The 21,124-nt window shown below is 44.2% G+C and overlaps 1 protein-coding gene across 2 annotated transcripts in view; it reads right to left on the bottom strand.

Annotated features, from left to right (window-relative positions):
* The window catches only part of ERMP1 (endoplasmic reticulum metallopeptidase 1), a gene marked incomplete at its 5' end in the record, with an annotated part of 34,388 nt that extends 13,825 nt beyond the window's left edge, over positions 1-20,563 (bottom strand). Inside the window, 10 exons of one of the 2 annotated variants that reach the window (XM_081103418.1) lie at positions 262-452; positions 1,299-1,473; positions 3,748-3,968; positions 4,831-5,043; positions 7,448-7,540; positions 8,198-8,344; positions 11,335-11,440; positions 12,267-12,394; positions 18,213-18,514; positions 20,220-20,563. In XM_081103418.1, the coding sequence (XP_080959544.1) occupies positions 262-452; positions 1,299-1,473; positions 3,748-3,968; positions 4,831-5,043; positions 7,448-7,540; positions 8,198-8,344; positions 11,335-11,440; positions 12,267-12,394; positions 18,213-18,514; positions 20,220-20,563 (1,920 nt within the window). The remainder of the gene's footprint in view (positions 1-261; positions 453-1,298; positions 1,474-3,747; positions 3,969-4,830; positions 5,044-7,447; positions 7,541-8,197; positions 8,345-11,334; positions 11,441-12,266; positions 12,395-18,212; positions 18,515-20,219) is intronic. The other variant, XM_081103419.1, reaches the window with a different exon arrangement.
* Positions 20,564-21,124: the final 561 nt, after the last annotated feature.

Below are 21,124 nucleotides of genomic sequence, written 5' to 3'. Positions count from 1 at the left end.
TTGGTATGCACCCTGAAAATTCACGTTCAGGCAGTTTGAAAAGTTATTTGAAAAGCGATATAATCAGATGAGGGGCAAAAATAACAAAAACCCATTCTGCATTTTCTTACCACACCAAACCCACAATATGCACAGCCATTCACTATTTCTTTTGCTTAAGAATTTCTCAATAAATTATCAGCAACACTATTTTACAGAATGGCATGGCTAAACTCATCACATATCTATATTTTTTTTAAAAAAGAAGAAAAATTTTCTTACAAAATAAGAGGAGAGAATCATTGTACAACCAGCCAAAATGGAAGCCAGCACAACATCCGGTGGGATTTCCGAACCACTCCTCCCCAGGATGGGGGTAAACATCTCAAACACCGCCCAGATGAGGTATAGCGCATAGAGATAAGGAATAAACATCCCCAGGAGGTAAAAGGCAATGAATTTTCCTCGGGCACCTAGGGAAAAAGAGAAAGAAATGACAGATCTCCGAAACGCGTCCGTGCGATAAGGATTTTTACAGTGCTGGTGTACCTCGGCACCTATCAGAAACTGGGCTAGATGTGACTCGTGCCCTTTGGGTTCATGTTATCCTGTGAGATAAATCACTGTCACTCAGAGAGGCTAAAGTACAATTAAGAAACAAAATACAGCCCTAACCGGTTTGGCTCAGTGGACAGAGCATCGGCCTGCGGACTGAAGGGTTCCAGGTTTGATTCTGGTCAAGGGCAAGTACCTTGGTTGCTGGCACATCCCCAGTGGGGGGCGTGCAGGAGGCAGCTGATCAATGTTTCTCTCTCATCGATATTTCTAACTCTCTATCCCTCTCCCTTCCTCTGTGTAAAAAAAAAGTCAATAAAATATATTTTAAAAAAATACATAATATATTAGCATGTGTTTGTAAACGTGAAAATGGGATAGGGTATGAGGTATGAGAGAAAAATCTGTGGGATCTGAAAATTAAAAAAACAAACCATTGCCAAAACCAGTTTGGCTCAGTGGATAGAGCGTCGGCCTGCGGACTTAAGGGTCCCAGGTTCGATTCCAGCCAAGGGCATGTACCTGGCTTATGGGCACATCCCCAGTGGGAGATGTGCAGGAGGCAGCTGATCGATGTATCTCTCTCATCGATGTTTCTAACTATCTCTCTCCCTTCCTCTCCATAAAAAAATCAATAAATTAAAAAAAAAAAGAAAAACATTTAGAAAACCTTCCCAAAGAGATCAAAGAAACAGTCCCCGAAAGCCTTATCTTACGTATTTAAAGGTATTTTCCCATTTGTACCCAAACCAAAAACACCGTACCGTGCTGCTTGAAGTCCTTGTGCACGCAAAACTTTGTGAGCAATGGAAACGCCACCCAGACAGCACTGATAAATGCCGAGCAAAATCCTCCATAAATGAGAGCTATAAGGGAACCACAATTCACAAACAGCGCGATGTCAAAAAACACTTCTCCCAGATACTGGTCACTGGCGTTCTGAAAGAAAGAAAAATACTCAAGAGTCGTATTCATGGGCCACTCATAAAGATACTCTATTGTAACACAGTTCCCAGTGCTCAGAGAAGCTACACATTTTAAGTGGGGATCTAGCCTTTATAAACAAAGCTACCTCCTATCATGAAGCAATAAATTCAAGTTGCTGCACAGGAAAGGGGAGTTTAACAAGATGGGGTAAAAAAACATCATTACTTGTATATAATCTCTGCTTTTCCTCCACCGGGCTATAAGTAAACTTTGAAAATGTTATAAAATAGAAAAAGGAGTCTCCTAAAAACATTCACCTCTGGAAGCTTTCCTATTTACACAACTTCCAAAGAATTTCAGGCAAACTAGAGAAATGACCTGTGAAGGACGGTACAGTCAACCCTCCGTATCTTCGGGTACTGCATTAAGTGGATTCAACCAACAACGGATTGAAAAATTCCTTTAAATATTACATTGTTGCTGAAGTGTACTGAGCATGCCGCTGACTTTTTTCTTTGTCACTTTTCCCTAAACAATACAGCAACTGTTGACATAACATTTACATTGTATTAGGCATTATAAGTAAAGTTAGAGATGATTTAAAGCAGCGGTCGCCAACCAGTGGTGGTCCGTGAGGTCCGAAAGGTTGGCGACCGCTGATTTAAAGTATCAAGGAGAATGTGCTTAGTTGGTTTATGTGAAATACTTCACCATTTTATATAAGGGACTTGAGTATCTGAGGATTTTTATATCCCAGGGGGCGCCCCCCGGAAGCCAATCCCCCAGGGACACTGAGGGATGACTGTATAGGATGCTGCAGTGCCCCCAACAGCACACCAGGGAAACTGTCAGAATCTACATCAACAACATACAGGTTAAAAAAAGCGAAGGAAACCAAGGAGAAAACTTTAAGTGCAGCTGTAAGTACATTATTCTTGCAGGCAGCAAACACTGTGTTAGTGCTGTGTCAGACCCTGCCTCAGCCCAGGGGATAATGGACAAAACAATCCCTGCCCTCATGCAGCCTACAGTCCAGTGGGGAACAGAGTTATTCAAACACTAGAGGCCCAGTGCACAAAATTCGTGCACGGGAGAGAGGGTCCCTCAGCCCAACCTGCACCCTCTCCAATCCAGTACCCACCGGGGGATGTCCGACTGCCGGCAGTCGGACATGCCTCTCGCAATCTGGGACCGCTGGCTCCTAATCTGGGACTGTTCGCCTGCCTGCCTGCCTGCCTGCCTAATCTCCCCTAACTACCTCTGCCTGCCTGATCACTCCTAACCCCCTCTGCCTGCCTGCCTGATTGCCCCCTAACTGCTCCACTACCAGCCTGATCACCCTTAACTGCCTCTGCCTCAGCCCCGCACCCGGGACCCAGGATTCCCTCCTCTGGCCAGCCGCAGGCACCCAGGACCCGTATTTCCCTCCTTCTGGCCGGCCACAGGCACCCGGGACCCAGGCCAGCTTCACCCTGGCTGGCTGCAGCTGCAGGTGACCGTGGGTGGGTGGCTTCGCCCAGGCTGTAGCCTAAGGTGCCCAGGACCGTGAGGCATGTGACTTCACCTGGGGCCGACTTTGTCAGGAAGGACGTCCAGATGGTCATCCAGAAGACATCTGGTCTAATTAGCATATTACCCTTTTATTAGTATAGATAAGCAATTAGGTAAGCCCAGGGAGGGCTGGCAGATTCAAGAGCATGGTTACAAAAACCGAGGCAGATGCAGCAGTGCTAACTATCACCCCTAACACCACTTAGAGCTTTGTCACCTCATTTGAAGTCTGCAAGAAAACTCTCAGAATAAGAAGCCTTTCAGAAATTTAACACAGCTCTGGGAGCCAGTTTTCTATGACCATGCCATACAGTTTTTGATAGCTCGAAAGGCCAAATCGGCCATGTATATAATCTGTGCTCTTCCTCCACCAGGGAAAAGCCACATGAGGAAGTCAAGGACAGACCACATTATGATGGTAGTTCCATCACATTATAATGGAGCCGAGAATTTCCTGTCGCCTAGTGACATCGCAATGCACCGCCCAGCATTTGTGGTAACGCTGCACAGCCATTCTGTGAGCGCACAGCACATGCAGTTACAGCAGCAGCTATGCCATCTAGGTTTGTGTACGTGCACTGGGTGAGGTTTACACAATGACCAAATCGCCTAATGACCTTTTCTAGAATGCATCCCATGGCTAAGTGGCACATGACTGTACAATGAATCCCACTGAGTTTGTCTTCAATCCTTGAAGGCAGCAAAAAGAAATCAATAAATGCGCTTACCACTTACCACATAATAAAATCTTTTTGCAAGGGTATGTATGAATATTATCTTGGCTGCAGCAGCAGTTCCATAAAGACAAACGGAGACATAGAAGTGGTTGTACCATGAGAGAGACTGTCCAATCAGAGAGACGAACACGGCTATAATGAGGACGGTCACCAGGCTAGTGAACCAGCCTATCAGAGTGATGCCAAATCCACAGAAGAAGTCCTTCGTGTAGTTAGCTGCTAAGGAAGAGAAACACAGTGTGGAGCCTACCATCTTTATCAAACAATGTCATAACCAATCAGTAGAGTTAAAGGGGCAAACGTTAAATCAGAAAATTTGCCATGTAATTGAAAAGTATTGAAACGACCCAGGGATAAGATTTGTTAAACACTAGGACAGGGAAGGTAGAAAAGAATAATATTCAAGTAACACTGACGGAGAGTTTTCTGGGTGTTAAAGACTCAGAGATAAGTCTTTCAGGCCTACTTCAGATTCATTCCTAGCTGGGAAATGGGTCGTCTTACTCTTCATCCGTTCGGGTTGCTTTGTGTGTCGAACTATCAGCAAGAATGGAAAACAAAGTTCCACCTAAAATTTTGCTAAAAGAAGCTATCACAGGAAAAGAAGCAGCACAGAACATAACTGGTGGTTAAGGATTATTTAAATTAGCTGCTGAATATTTTATCTCATAACAGCAGATACCAGCTTAGACTGTAAACCATTTCAAGCGGAAGGGGACCAATTTAACTGGCAGCAGTTCATTCATACGTCAGAACACTGTGCTAGTGGTCCGCAGTGCAGACCTGATGTTTCAGTGGGACTTTTCAGTAAAAGTCAATCTGTACGAACCATTTTTTAAGAGCTCCAATGTGGGACTTCTAAGGAGGGCATTAGTACATAAAAACTGTCTGCTTCACCAAGACTAAAAATATAATGCACACATTAATCTGATATTCATTAAGAAATTTCTTACATTACAAATCAAATATTATTTTTCTTAGGATTTTTAATGTCTTGGAAAGATATAAGCAAACTGACTAAAAAACTTCAGGCAAATTCTACGCCCATGCCAGGATTGTAGTTTTAGGGGGAAATACTCACTGTTATGTTTGGGCTGCAACAACTTTTTGCCCAGGTACAGAACAGCAGCCATTACCACCATGCAGTTAATTATGGAGCCAACACGAGAGGGGTAGGCAATGACAAACAGGCCGAGCACATCAAAGAAGACCATGTTCCCATGCCGGTACTTAGAGGAAGAAACCAACACATCAGATGTAGCTAGATATTTAAGAACTGCTAAAATGTTGTCACCTATTAGTAAAGAAAAGAAAGACAAAGTTGAATAAACCATCCAGTATCCGAGTAAAAAAACACCTAGCAAGAATGTGATAAGAAATAGCTTTCTACCACCTTATTGCTCGACCCCACTTTCTTATTAAATTTTTCAAATAAGCTACAAGCTCATACTCCGTTTCCTCTCCACCTACAAACTCAGCCAAATGGCCTTCATCCTTTCCCATCTATTAGAACTGTATTTACTGCGATCAGCTGTTCCCTTGCTGTTGACAAACTCAATAGCTGTTTCTTAGTGCCTCTTCATTTACTATATATGTAATGCAGCAAACGCTGCTCTAGGCACAATTCAGTGGTAAGCCAAGAGACAAAACCTCTCGTGAAGCTCACGGACACCAAACCACAAGTGAGTGTACAAGTTATTAAGAATTAATAAGCAATGCCCATTGTATCTGAATAAAAATAATTAATAAGGAGAGGTATTAGAGATCCCTAGAAACATATCATGGGAGACTAATGGAGTCTGAGCGGTCAGAGAAGCAGCCCCGAGGAAGTGGTATTTATAGCTCGCACAGTGGGGAGACTGTCCAGGCTGGGAACTGTAAAGATGCAGGCCCTGAGGAGGGCGAGTTCCAAACACAGAAACAGGAGTCCTGGATGAGGAGAGAGACTGCTCAGCGGTGACGGGGAGAGTCATGATCACGCAGAACCCGGCACATCAGAGGTAGCGAATGTTTGTTATGTCGATGAAAAGATGAGTGAGTTTGAGCTTTAACACGGGAGTAATAAAAAGCCTGAGTGATTGGCATTTCTTCCGCTTGCCCATCCCACCCTTAACTTTCTCTTCTTTTCACTTAAGACTCCACACTGTCTGTCGTACCACAGTGTTTCTTACACTGGCTCTCCTGGCTCCCTAAAAATGTGCTAATGGGACTTTAAAAGCTCAAGTGTAGTCTTCTACCTTCGCTTTGCTCTTCCAAAAAAACGTTTCCATTCTCCATACTTTTTGTGGTATTTTCTACGCCTTTCACACCCAAACCCATATACCAAGTTCCTCCCAGATCTCTAAACTGTACCTGTATTTTCATCTGGTCGGTTCACAGACGCCCCCCCCACACCCCCCCGTCCTGTGGGTCTCACAGGTTCATGGTGTCCTTCCCTTCTCTGTTGCTGCCCTGGATGAGGCTCACCTTCCCACATCCCTATTACAGTCCATGGCATCATCTTTGCTGCCGTCCATCTGATTCATCCCTTCTATCTAACTTGTCAAGTCTTGTTGAATTTACATTAAAAATGAATCTACTTTTCTACCCCTCCCCTTTCCTTTCTATCTTTTGTCAGCACCACAGTCTAGATCTTCATTATTCCACACTTAAGTTATTGTCTCCTGGCTTAAATTACCTCATTCATGGCTCTCCCCACTCTCCACCATCCACTCCAGATAGCATCATGAGACTAACAGCATTTAAAGCCATCATTCATTCATGTACTCAGGCCTTTCATCACCCCTTATTTCTACAGCATCTTCTGGATGATTTGTAAAGCTTTCTGCAATTTTCTCTACCCTCACACTTCTACCTCGTTTCTCTTTATTGCTGAAAGTACAGCTTCCCTTAGACCAGTGGTCGGCAAACTGTGGCTCACGAGCCACGTGCGGCTCTTTGGCCCCTTCAGTGTGGCTCTTCCACAAAATACCACATGCGGGCATGCACGTACAGTGCGACTGAAACCTCATGGTCCATGCGCAGAAGTCAGTATTTTGTGGAAGAGCCACACTCAAGGGGCCAAAGAGCCGCATGTGGTTCGAGAGCCACAGTTTGCTGGCCACTGCCTTAGACTGTAATCTGACAATCTACTCACCAACAACCCCACACACAAGCACATCCTACCCCATGCTGTGCTCTTACCTGGAATGTAATCCCCACTAGGCCAAATCCCAACAACTCTTTAAGGCTCAGTATCAGACTTACCTGCCCTCACTACCCCACATCTCTCGGGAGAGCACTTGAACTCCCTTGTCCTGGTTCTCCTGACACATGTCCTATAACCCTCTCACCTGCCCTCACCACCCAACCTTGAATCAATGTAACTTTTTTGCACCTGGGCAAGCTGCCCAAATGTGTTGGTGCCGCCTCCAATGCACAGCTTCCATTCTGGCTAGACTCTCATCACTCAGCAGCCCTACCATTACCCTGGGTCAACCCCTTCCCAATTCCCCACAATGAAGAGTCTTATGCTCTTAATTGCTAAACTAGTCTTCAAGGCTAAACTTAAGTCCTCAGATCTCTAACTCCAAAGCCCCAGTTCAGTCACACCATACACTGCCTCCCTAATGCTCAGGCCACGAAATATTTATAGATTTATAGGTCATCCCTAATATTCCATCTTAACACATATAAAAAGTCTAAATTAGAATACCAACCTGCTCTCTGAATGGAATCTGTTAGAATTCTGTCCGCTGTGTCATACTTGGTGTGATAAATGTATCCGTTCTCAATAAAAGCCAAGTCTATTCCTAAAACATACACAAAAAGGGTCATTTTGCTGTAAAGATCCACTTGTTTTAGGCCTATTTGTTTAATGTATTAAATTCCTAAAAGACAGAATGTCAAAGCAGCAGCATGATTGCTTTGTCACATTTACGGATGACATTCCCTTCCAAATGCTTACAGAATCTATAGCTGTGGTACGTAATCAATACACGAGTGAGGAGGCACACGACTGCACATTACAAGTCCCACAGCAAGGAGCAGGAATACTGAGCTTGGGACATCCTCGAAACTTTGCCATCTATAGCCTTGCCAGGCCAGAGCCAAATTTAACGTCAAATAAGCTATACAGTCCACCAATGCTGCTGGCAAAGCAAAACAGCAATGAAAGTGAAAAGTCCCCGAAAAATCTATCACCATCTTTTGGGAATGAACTGCTGAACAGTTCTCCTCGGTCCTTCTGTCACACTGTGGGGCAAGGTGACATGACATGTTCTAAAAAAGGCAAGCATTTTAATTGGAGCAGAATTTAAAAGAAAAGGAAAATATCAGGAGCTGAGTCAGAATACACGGCTCTCAGAGAATGTGCTCCCAGAAAATGCTGTTTACTCACAGACTTCCAAAATGTAAAACTTGCTATTAATTAAGCATCGTCACACTGAGGCCCACAACTGACAAAATACCTGGAATGTTCCCAAAGTCCCTGTAGATGCGGAAGTCAGTATCGGAAGGAATGATGCCACTCTGAAAAACCTCCTGAGCCACCACAGACGCAAAAGGATGTTTGGCTTCGGAAACGTAAGCTTGGACCAACCAAGGATTTTCAGGACCTGAAATGAAACATGACAACATAAAATTTCAGAAAATAAAATTATTTTTAATTATAAAATAACACTAAAAAGTTTTTTTAAAATATATTTTGTTGATTTTTTAAAGAGAGGAAGAGAGAGGAATAGAGAGTTAGAAACATCAATGAGAGAGAAACATCGATCAGCTGCCTCCTGCACACCCCCTAGTGGGTATGTACCCGCAACCAAAGTACATGCCCTTGACTGGAATCGAACACCTGGGACCCTTCAGTCCACAGGCTGACGCTCTAGTCACTGAGCCAAACCGATTATGGCTATAAAAAGTTTTGTCTAAAAATTAAAAATCACTCAAAAGTCCATCATCCTAAGATAACTTATTTTCATATCTTCAATTTTTAAAAAATATTTTTTTTATTTCAGAGAGGAAGGGAGAGGGAGAGAGAGATAGAAACATCAGGGATGAGTGAGAATCACTGATCAGTTGCCTTCTGCATGCCCCCTACTAGGAGTCAAGCCCACAACCCAGGCATGTGCCCTTGACTGGAATCGAACCTAGGACCCTTCAGTCCGCAGGCCGATGTTCTATCCACTGAGCCAAACTGGCAAGGGTCATATCTTCAATTTTTTAAAAAAATGTTGCCAAAACCGGTTTGGCTCAGTGGATAGAGCGTCGGCCTGCGGACTGAGGGTCCCGGGTTCGATTCCGGTCAAGGGCATGTACCTTGGTTGCGGGCATATCCCCAATGGGAGATGTGCAGGAGGCAGCTGATCGATGTTTCTCTCTCATCGATGTTTCTGACTCTCTATCTCCCTTCCTCTCTGTAAAAAATCAATAAAATATATTTAAAAAAAAAAAAAAGGAATAGAGTGATTTAAAAAAAAAATGTATGATTGTGTGTATGTAGCTATACTCACAGGGTACATATAATTGTAAATTGCTCTTTCACTAAACATCATGTTCAATGCTTTTCCTGTATTGCTAGATATTACAATGGTCATTTCAATAACTGCAAAACACTGAATATACCACAAAGTTCCTTATTACTATTTATAATTTTTATCATTATTAATAATTCTGCACTCATATCTTCATGCATATACAACCTTTTTTCCAATGTGGCAGTTTTCTCTTTAGGATCGTGAGAGAAAATGTATTTTGGTTCCCAGTTACTCACGCCTCCCTCCCATGTAACTTGTAATGCCTCCCTGTGGAAGCAGCACATACATTTCTTCACCCTATTAATTGCAGGCTCAGCCACATGAATTGCTGTGGCAAATTAATCTTGAATGGGAGAGACATGAAATTTAACCGAGAGACATCACATGGTCCATCCCTTTGGCCACGAGATCAATTCATCCCTGACTGGGGCGTCTCCTTCAGCCTGGATCTCAGAATGAATAAGCCACATGGGACATCATAACCATGAAACCTAACTTCACTTATCCAGGAACCAAAATGTAACATGAGGAAGAAATAAGCCTTTGCTATTTATTGTAACCCACTGAGATTCAGGGTTGTTTGTTACAATAAAATTTAGCAAAAAGCTGACTAATGTTGACAGATAAAGTAACTGTATGCCAGCTCTAGATTTGCTTGTTGAATGTGCTCGCTCTCCCCCATCAGAGAAACTTGTTTTACCACCACTCATTGACCTTTTATTTTCTTTCTTTCTTATGTGTTTCTTTGCTCCATGGCATGAGTCAGTTTTTTATTTTTTTATTTGTATTTTTTATTTTGGGGATTCTGGGGGGTTTTTGGTTTTGTTTTGTTTTTTAATATGCATTTAATTTTATTTAGAGGCATACAATTCCATATTACAAGTTCAACAAAGTGATAATCACATGGTTTTTGCTTTTATCATTTTCTTTTTTCTGTTTTTAGCCGTCATTTTTTCATGGTGTTTTGAGGATTAAGTGGCATATATCTCCTATATAATAAAGAGCTAATATGCTAATTAGACCGGACAGCAGAACATCCTTCCGGAACAACCAGTGGGCAGGGGCGGGGGCAGCGAGCCTGTGCCACTAGGCCAGCCATGTCCCAGTGCGCCCCCTTTCACAGAGGTGGCAGGAGAGGTGGCAGCATGGGCCCGGTCCTGGCGTCACCACTTCTGCAAAGGCAGTGGGAGAGGGGGCAGCATGGTCCCTGTGCCTCCGCATAGGCGGGACGGGACGTGACTGTGGCGCTTCAACCTCCCTCGGCCACTCCCCGAGCCAGCCCGGTTCCCGATCGCGCCTCTCCCCCCCCACCCCCCACACCAGTGGGCAGGGTGCGGGGCCAGCTCTAAGGATCAGTGAGCCCAGCTTCTGGTTGAGCAGTGCTCTCCGCTGCTCAGCCAGAAGCCGGGCTCACAGCTGGCGAGAGCAGGGGCGATAGCAGGAGCCTCTCCCGCCTCCACAGCAGGCGGGCAGTAAGGAGCAAGGGGTCCTGGACTGAACGAGCCCCGGAATGCGAGAGGGATGTCTGAGTGCCAGCTTAGGCCTGATCAGGCCTAAGCCCACAGGCGGACATCCCCCAAGGGGTCCTGGACTGCGAGAGGGTGCAGGCCAGGCTGAGGGGGACTCCCCCCTCCCCCAGTGCATGCATTTCATGCACTGGGCCTCTAATATATATATATATATATATATATATATATATATATATATATGAAGTACTTTGAACATTTGGCATATAATAAGCACTATATAAGCATTAGGTGCTATTAATATTTGGTTAAGAATTTTAACAAAGACAAGCTAAACCTATCTTATGCTTTAAAAAGAATGTTCATTTCATTAGAGAAATAACTTATTTTCACACACTTTCCATTTTTATAAAAACAAGAATTACATTAAAGTATACAATGCAACTGCATTCAAATATAAAATACAGGGTGTGGCAAATGTAGATTTACAGTTGTTCATATGGGAAATAATACAATAATTAATAAGTAATAATACAAGAATACAGTCTGTGTTTCATGTACTCACAACTGTAAAACTACTTTGTCCCACCCTGTAGTCTCACATACCTGTTTGGAATACAAGTTCTTTCCCTCCTACACCTGCTGCCTCCAGGTTAATAAATGCACGAATTGAATTGGCCCAGGAGTGCTGAGTAATGAAACCATGACTGGCCTGAATGAGAAAGAAAGAAAACAAATATACGTTAAACAATTTGAGATTATCAAAGTCTCTATTTTGGTTATCTTAAAGACAGAACGTCTATGCTGACAAGGGGCAGAACAGGAAAATAATCATTTTTTTCAAAGGCAATATATCTAAAGACACACATCTGCTTCTCTCTCAATGCATAATGGCTGTGTGCAGTTTGCTGAGTGGAAAGTCACCACCACAGAGAACATCCTGGTTTCCGCGAGTGGCGCCAAACAACATCCTCAGTAAGTGTGAGGCTACGCAAAGGAAAGAACAAAAAACAAACAAATGTGAGAAGGGACGATCCCCATGGCTGGGTACTCATGCTGCGTGCCTGCCTCAAAACACCTCTGAAACTCCAGTCAAAGAAAACCTGAGGTGATAATTATGCCATCACACTGACATGAACCAAACTCTGACAAGATGACCTGTTCTAAGTTGAGTTTTCAAATGCTGAACATCCTATATAATAAAAGCATAGTATGCAAATTGTCCCCTTGCCCGGGAGTTCGACCAGGGGGCGGGGCTGGCTGGGGGAAGGGAGGGAGGCCCTGGCTGGCGGCAGCAGGTGACCAGGGAAGGGAGGGAATGCTCACCCGGTGCCAGCAGCCAGCAGCCACTAGGGACCCTTCCAGTGCATGAATTTCATGCACTGGGCCTCTCGTGTGTATATATAAGTGACTAGAATTTTTATAGTACTTCCAGGTACAATATTTCTTCTGTATATGATTTTATGATAAATGCGTAAGTTTATTATTATTACTATCATTATTATCCAAGCCTAGTACTTACAACAGTAAAATCTCACCTGCAAAACATTTTCCTCCGCACCATTAAAGAGAAATATGACAGCATGATGCAAGGCTTCTGAAGACGTTGACAAGACATGGAGGACTTCCAGCATCACCGAACAGCTAACAGCATCATCACTGGCACCTTTAAATAAAAAAAGCAAACTTGCTCCTCAGATTTTAAAATCTTTACGGTATGAAGCAGCAGGGCAAGGAATGGGGTTTTCTCATCAGGGAGCATCACACAGCTACAAGACCAGAAGCACAGCTCCGCCTGTCACCATCAGGTGACAAGCATACCCACCAGCAGTAAACGCCACGAGAACAGGGATCTTTGTCTGGTTTGCTGGCTGACTTAATCTCAATGTCTAGGCCGATACCTAGGCCAGAATATTAATGTCTGTTGAATAACCAACCAGATTGGACCTAAATTAGTACTAAAATCTGGCATTCTCTGCTCTAGCTGTTGTGGCTCAGTTGGTTGTAGCATCATCCTATACAAAGAAAGGTCAAAGGTTCGATTCCCCGTCAGGGCACAACCCAGGTTTCTGTTCTATCCTGGTCGGGGCGCCTGCAGGAAGCAACCAATCAATGCTCACTCGCACACAGATGTTCCTCTCTTTCTCCATCTCCCTTCCTCTCTCTCTAAAATCAATAAAAGCATGTCCTCGGATGAAGATTAAAATAAAATAAAATCTGCCCTAACCGGTTTGGCTCAGTGGATAGAGCGTCAGTCTGCGGACTAAAGGGTCCCAGGTTCGATTCCGGCCAAGGGCATGTACTGTGGTTGCAGGCACATCCCCAGTAGGGAGTGTGCAGGAGGCAGCTGATCCATGTTTCTCTCTCATCGATGTTTCTAACTCTCTATCCCTCGCCTTCTCCCTTCCTCTCTGTAAAAAATCAATAAAATATATTTTAAAAAAAATAAAATCTGATCTCATCAACCCCAAGTACTTTATTCCCTTCTTTATCCTTATTCCACATCCTCTATAATATTCTCACTTCTAGTGCTCACAGCTTCCTAGATCATCTCCCCCTGCCACCCACTCCTTTCCTGCCTGTTTTCCTGCCAAAATCATAAAATCTTCAGATCACTCGCATTTACAGAGGGGTCAGTTGGGATGGTGTAGCATTTTTTAAGATTTCCTCAAGGAGATGTGATAAAAAAAAAAAAAAAAAGGTACAAAGAAGACACCAAATCTAATAAGACAGGAAAGGAGACTAATGAATTGAGTAGTATCCCTAGTCCCAACACTGATAAAGCAGAGGACTTCATCAAATTACTTCACTACTTGATTCAGAAGCTTTACGTATGAATTAAAGGTGACTATAAAGATGGCTTTAGTGCCTTGTTTTTCTTAAAGCACTATAAGAGGTAAAGTAACTGATTAGACACTTGATGATATTAAGGAATTATTATTTTTTTTAATGAGGTAATTCATAGTATTATGAGCATGTCAAAAAAGAATCCTTATCTTTCAGTGATTTAGACTGAAATACAGAGAAACCGATACAGCCGAGATCTGCTTCAAAATAATTAAGAATGGCAGGGGTGGAGGTAAAGAAACAAGATCAGACTGTTGAAGCTGGGTGACATTAAACAGGTTCATTAAACAATTCTGTTTTTATACATATTTGAAATTTTCCATAATAATAAGTTTAAAGCGTAATCGAAGTAAATATGCACAGTAATAAGCCAGACAATAGCATCTTCAGGTTCACCCACTGGGAGACAGAGCACTACAGAGTTTAGCATGGGTTTTGTTCTGTGTTTCAATTCTTACCAAAGGGTCATGCTTGGAGGGAGAAAGGGAGGGAAACACAGCTGTGTGAGAGAAACAGCGATCCGGTGCCTTCCATACGTTGCCTTCCCTACGTGTGCACAGGACGACGCTCAACCAACTGAGCTACCCTGGCTGGGCAATTTAGTATGGGTGTTAAAGTAAGAAAGACTTGGAAATAAATTCTAGCTCTGTCGTTTACCCTACAACTTCCTGGTCTAGAGAGCAGGCTAATGATATCTACCTCACAGCTGTGTTGTGAGGATTACAAAATACTGTGGCCTGCATTCAGTGTTGGGCTTTCCTTCTCTTTGCAAACTTAAGGCAGGCTCTGCAGCTAGCTAGCACGCTGGTTGTGGGGTCATTAAATTCCAGACTCCACTCCTACTCAAGAAGAAACTACTTATTACCTACTATTACTTGTCTTGGCAGTGAATACTGAATTGCATTTTAAATCCAAGTGAAACTAAGTAATGACTACCTAACTGCTATCAAACCAGAAGTCTATGTAGCAGTCAGTAAAAAGTGCCACCTTCCAGGACCCAAATGAAATTAATGGTTTTTACACTCTGAGACTGTGAGTTACTTTAAAATAAAAATCAAGCCATAAAAATGTTCTTTATTCAAAGAGAAAGGGAAACTGAAAGAGACATATCTATACAGGGTTGATTTAAAAGTTAAACTGTCCATTTATCTTCCTTCATTTTAATAGTTCTGTTGTCTGAGAATAGAACCAGAGAGGGTCAAATATCTTTAAGAAAGTGAAGGCAAGTTAGACAGCAGTATCTATAATGGCTGAGTGGATAACCAACATCTCTTTCTATTTAGAATTAACCCAGAAATTGAAGCCACTCCTAAAATAACTCAATGTCTCTTCTACCAACAACCTGGAACCACGCAGCAAACCCAAGAAGACATTTAAGTCCTTTCTGTGGGTAACATTACTTCTAATTGGTAATGATCCCGAAGGTCCAGATATGTTGCTGAGAACAACTTAAAAGAATGCCCATGTTTCAAACAGTTCACCCACTGAAAGGATGTAGGTGATCATCTATTTTATGAGTGTGTTTTTTAAAACTATTTTTAACAATCTATTATTGACAGAAATGTCCTTGGGACTGTTGGTATAGATGATCTTATAAAATTTTAATTTAAAATGAGTTCCAATGACCTCCCATTTGACCCTGTGATCCCACTTCTAGGAATATATCCCAAGAAACCAGAAACACCAATCAGAAAGGATATATGCACCCCTATGTTCATAGCAGCACAATTCACCATAGCTAAGATCTGGAAACAGCCTAAGTGCCCATCAGTAGATGAATGGATTAGAAAACTGTGGTACATCTACACGATGGAATACTATGCTGCTCTAAAAAGGAAGGAACTCTTACCATTTGCAACATCATGGATGGAACTGGAGAGCATTATGCTAAGTGAAATAAGCCAGTCAATGAAGGAAAAATACCACATGATCTCACTCATTCATGGATAATAGAGACCATTATAAACTTTTGAACAATAATAGATACAGAGGCAGAGCTGCCTCAAACAGATTGTCAAACTGCAGTGGGAAGGCCGGGGAGGGTTGGGGGGCAGGAGGGAGGGGGTAAGAGATCAACTAAAGGACTTGTATGCATGCGTATAAGCATAACCAATGGACATAAGACACTGGGGGGTAGGGGAGGCTGGGGGACTGTCTAGGGCGGGGGGATAAAATGGACACATATGTAATACCCTTTGTAATACTTTAAGCAATAAAAAAAATAAATAAATAAAAAAATAAAATAAAATGAGTTCCAATGACTCACAAAAATGCCATCCTTTCATTATTGGACTCCATATATATAATTTATAACATTTGGCACTATGTTTCTGATACTTGTATGCACATCTTTTTTTATATAATGCTCTTAAATAACCTTGATGTTAATTTGTCCCTTCCTAGAATTTAAGCATAATAGTGGGGACAAGGTGACACTTATTACTGCTTTGAAGCAGGCATAAAAGACCACTGGTTTCTATGGCACACACAACGATGTTTCTGACTTTATAAAAACAAATGGGTATATACTGACTTTTTTAACATTTGAAAAAATACTTGATAGAAACAAGACAATTCCATAATAAGCATGTCATTGGGACATTGTGCCAATATGGAAGTGAGAGATGATGTCCATTTCTTTTCGTACTACAAATGCATGTGAATCTCTCCTACCCTAAGCAATTCACATTGGTCCTGCTGACCTCTCTATTGACAGCCAATAATTCACCTTTTTTCACCAGATCATTCTGTACTCAATGTGCTCAACTGTTTTGTTGAAAACTCAAAAAATTTTTTTTCAAATCTAGTTGCTTTTATCATGTAAACTTCTTGGAAATATATGATTTTTTAAAAAGTATGTTACAGCCTGGCTAGTATGGCTCAGTGGTTGAGCATGACCCATGAACCAAGAGGTCACCAGTTCAATTCCTGGTCAGAGCACATGCCCAGGTTGCTGGCTTAATCCCCAATTGGGCGGGGGAGGTAAGGGGGGGGGCAGGGGGGTGCAGGAGGCAGCCAATCAATATTCATTGATGTTTCTATTTCTCTATCCCTCTTCCTTCCATTCTCTCTCTAAAAAAAAAAAAAAATCAATAAAAACATTAAATTAAAAAAGCATGCTACATTCTAAATGCAATTGACAGGCTTCCTGATTAAAAGTGTCCTAGGATGAATCAAGCAAATAAATGTTATTTTATATTTTGTGTAGTTCTAGATTATCCTATTGGGCCTGCTGTAGGTTCAAGCAACCCAGAAATGTCAATATTAAATAACAATTAATAGTGGGGGAAATGCTAATAGAAAAGCACTATTATCTCCACTTCACAGATCAGAAACTGAGGAGAGAAGAGGTTAAGTAGATTGCCAAAGGGAGCATTACCTCTCCTTCCTTTCAAATGTAGATGAAAGGACTGGCCAGGAAACCCAGCAACTGGTCCTACCTCTGTCTCTGATCAGTGTTGATCAGTTGTTTATTCCTGTGTCAAATGAAGGGTGAAGGGAGGCAGAGTTTGTACCAGATGCCATCTCAGGTCTTGTCAACCTCTAACCTGCTATGATTCCATTGTAAAACGCTACAATTTTCTATTCCTTCCTGCTTACAATCTCTTTCACAATCACTAAAAACATTTTTCTCGTGAATCTTACATTTTTAAATGAAAGTTCATTTTAGGGGATTCTCATTCATTCAAAATATTGTGTCAGGCACTGTCGTAAAATCAAGTATCCTATTTTGACAAAGTATTTCCAGAGGAAGACTTATGGATTAATGAGGTATTCTAACAGAATGGCATCCCCAGTGGGCTGTCACTTTACAGGTTGACAGGAACTACTAGGAAAGATGTCCTCCAAACCCTGTGTCTGTGAAGGCAAGGACTGCCCCTTTATCCCATGTCCCCAAAGCTTAGTACAATACCTAGGTGAGTAAACACTTGAAGAGGCAGAACCTAACTCCAGGACTCAGGGACACATACTGGTAACACTGATAAAGCTGCTTTCGTCTACCACCAACATGCCATGTCCTATCCTTGGGCTGCTGGCACTAATCTCTACATATAAAAGCCTAAGCGACCATTCGACCGGTAGCTATGATGCGCACTGACCACCAGGGGGCAGATGCTCAACACAACAGGCATGGAAACATGGAACAGACTGATGATTCTCAGGAGGAAGTGGGGAAGGGGGAGGGTGGGAAGAGATTAACCAAAGGACTTTTATGCATACTAGAGGCCAGCCTGGCCTGCAGGGATGGGGCCGAAACCGGCTCAGTGCACGGATTCATGCATCCGTGGGGTCCCTCCGTCTGGCCTGTGGGAATTGGGCCGAATCCACGCACCTGGCCTCTGACATCCCCCGAGGGATCCTGGACTGAGAGAGGGCACAGGCCAGGCTGAGGGACCCCACCAGTGCACAAATCCATGCACTGGGCCTCTAGTGTTTAATAATAATAACAATAAAACACTTGAGAGAATAGTGAGGGGCTAGATCTTAAACTACACGACACTATTCTAATTATCCTACCTGCCAAAACTAAAAAGGTTTGTCCAAGAAAATGATATTCCAGAACTGCCAAGCAGCTTGGCATTCATAAGCTTTCTGGGCTGGGATGACTTCAAGTAGACTGAAAAACAGGTCCATACCTGGTGAGTTTGCCACAGAGTCAAAATGACAATTAGCCAGAACAGCATGCTGGGCTCCATCTCTGGGTTCCAGCTTAACCACAACGTTGGTGATGTTGTCGTAGTAGCTTGTAAAACCTCCCAAAAAGTCAATGCTAAAGGAGCCTGTGGGACGTTGTACATCGACGGAAATCTTGTGAAGGCTGCTGCTTTGAACTTCAATCAGTTTAATCTGTTCCAAAAGGTAATGCACAGTCAGAATTTCATTTTCTGGACTTCCTGTAGTCCTGGGGCCAATGGATGTTATGTGTTCAAGATGATCCCTGGAAGTCACCAAAAGAATGATGATTAACACTTAGCACAGAACAACTTCTCCTCTACAATTCCCCTCACCCCGCAAAACACATTCTTTCACTTCTCACATAAAAAAGGGGTACCTTTCTGGGGGAAACACTTGAAGTAGATGATGTCTAATCACTCTGCTGTATACCCAAAACTAATACAAAAGAATATTGAATGTCGGCAATTGGAAAAAATAAATTTAATTTTAAAATAAAACATAATTTTTATTAAAAAGGTTGCCTTTTATTATTTCAGGAACGTTCCATCGTTTCATCTCCCACGAATGCATCCCTTCAGAGTTTTCTCTACCCACCCACGCCCAAATCCTCTCAATCCTCATACAAAGGCTAGAGATTCTATTCAAAATGTGGAAATGCTGAAGACGATACAGCACAGAGTGCAACTTCATTGTGCCACACTCTGGAGGGCTACTGATTCTGGGCTGGGGAAACCAGTGAGCAAAGACAATTAAGTCAAGAGGTTAAATAAACAAACGAAACTTTTTTTATTGTAAGGAATGGACTCAGCCCTCCGATTGTGCACAGAAGGCCTAATACCTTCAATTCAGGCCAAAACTAACTCTACTCCTAAAACACACAAACAAAAAAATGTTTTGTCTTTTCGCTGCATTCCAAGTGGGGAGAAAGGAGGAGGGGGAGAAGGGTGTTCCGGAAAGTCCTTAATAAGCTTCCAGCACATTGTATTCAAAAAAAAAAAAAAAAGTTTTTAAAATCACAGTGGTTGTTGAAAACTCAGCTAGCTGAAGATTCTGAGCTTACACTTATGCTACAATACATGTGACTTCATCACCTTTCTAGCACACTTAATGGTGTCTCTTATTTTATTTTTTAAAATATATTTTATTGATTTTTTACAGAGAGGAAGGGAGAGGGATAGAGAGTTAGAAACATCAGTGAGAGAGTAACATCCATCAGCTGCCTCCTGCACACCCCCCACTGGGGATGTGCCCGCAACCAAGGTACATGCCCTTGGCCGGAATCGAACCTGGGACCCTTTAGTCCGCAGGCCGATGCTCTATCCACTGAGCCAAACCGGTCAGGGCCTTAATGGTGTCTTTTAATTTAAAAAAAAAAAAAAAGTTAAACCTTACACACCAGGGACCCAAGGATAACCGCCGGGAATCTGAGAACTTCTGAAATTGTCAAAGTTTGAAGTGCAGTCTTCCAGGCTGCGCCTCCCTGGCTTTCAGACGTGAGGACTGTGACCCTCAAAAAGTTGGACCACTGACTGCATGGTCCCCTTCCGACACCTCCCCGGGAACCGAATTTACAAAACCGGCAAGGTACACACATTTCACGCTCCTGCATCTCGTTTGGAAAGCAGAGGGGTTCGTAAGAAGTGAAAGCTGCTCCAGAAGATGAGGGACGGCTAACCAGCAAACCGGCTGCAGGTGGGGCACACAGCGAGCGGCGTGCCGGCGCGGCCCCTCGGCCACCCCACCTGCACCACCAGCTTCTCAGGGGCGATGCAAGCCGGCCGCGCGTCCTGGAAACGGGGTCTCCAGGAGAGGGACGCGCAAGGGCACCCCACCCCATGTGGAGTCAGGAGGCGCCGGCGAGCCCGGGCGGTCCCGCAGGGGTGGGTGCACCAGGTGAGGTGCCCGGGCTCCGGCCAGGGGACGCGAGGGGACGCAAGGGGACGCGCGGGCGGGACGGCGGCCAGTACCTGGCTTGGCGCGCGTTGAACTCCCGGGGGTGGCCCGGGGCCCCGTGCAGCACGAGCTGCTGCAGCGACAACTGCACGAGCGTCCGCAGCGCGAGCAAGTAGAGCGCCAGCCCCAGCGCGGCGCGCGCCTCGGACAGCCCGGTCCGCGCAGCCCCGCTCGCGCCGCCGCTGCCCGCCCCGCTCCGCTTCCGCGTCCTCGCGCTGCCGCTGCCGCCGCGCGCGTCCACCAGGGTCTCCAGCGCCCGGGCCTCCCGCTCCGGTGGCGGCGCGGCGGCCGGGCCGTCCCGGCGCTCGCCTCCGACGCGGTGCCGCCTCACAGCCGCCGACTCCGAAACCCACTCCATGGCCACGAGCCTCAGCCGCCAGCCCCACAGCCCCAGCCCGCGACAGCCCGGGAGCAGCCGGGGCCGCCGCAGCGCCGCCTAGTGAGCGGACGGAAACTGCAGAGGGCCAAACTTCTTCTGATTGGCCCGTCCCGCCGCGCGGAGACCCGGGCTCTGCGGGCAGGACCTCGGTGGGCGCCGCGGCAGGGCGGGCCCGAGCTGGGCGTGGTGGGTGTGCCTGTCTCCTGCTGGGCTTCCCTGCCGGGTGTGGGATGGAGATTTCCAAATGGAAAGATACCCATCCACCTACAAAGGCGAGGAAAGCGAGAGATGGCTTTTAAGAGAATGCACGCGGTGCACCAGGCAGAGGAAGAAGACCATGGCCCAACTCTCCTAAGGAGCATCTGAACCGGCTCTGGCCATTGTAGGCTCTTAAAGTGAAAAAAAAAAAATAGGACCGCGCAAAGGAGGCCTAGCCTCATGCTTCCACATATCTTAACCGTGGGAGGAAACCAGCACTATCACTGCCTCCATGAACAGCTGAAGAAAGAGAATAGCTGTTATCTGTGGATCACCTGCCAT

This window comes from Myotis nattereri, assembly GCF_964212035.1.
Source record: "Myotis nattereri genome assembly, chromosome: 12".
Lineage (NCBI taxonomy): Eukaryota > Metazoa > Chordata > Mammalia > Chiroptera > Vespertilionidae > Myotis > Myotis nattereri.
Note: the sequence above shows the minus strand (reverse complement) of the source record. Positions and strands in the feature narration are given on the sequence as shown.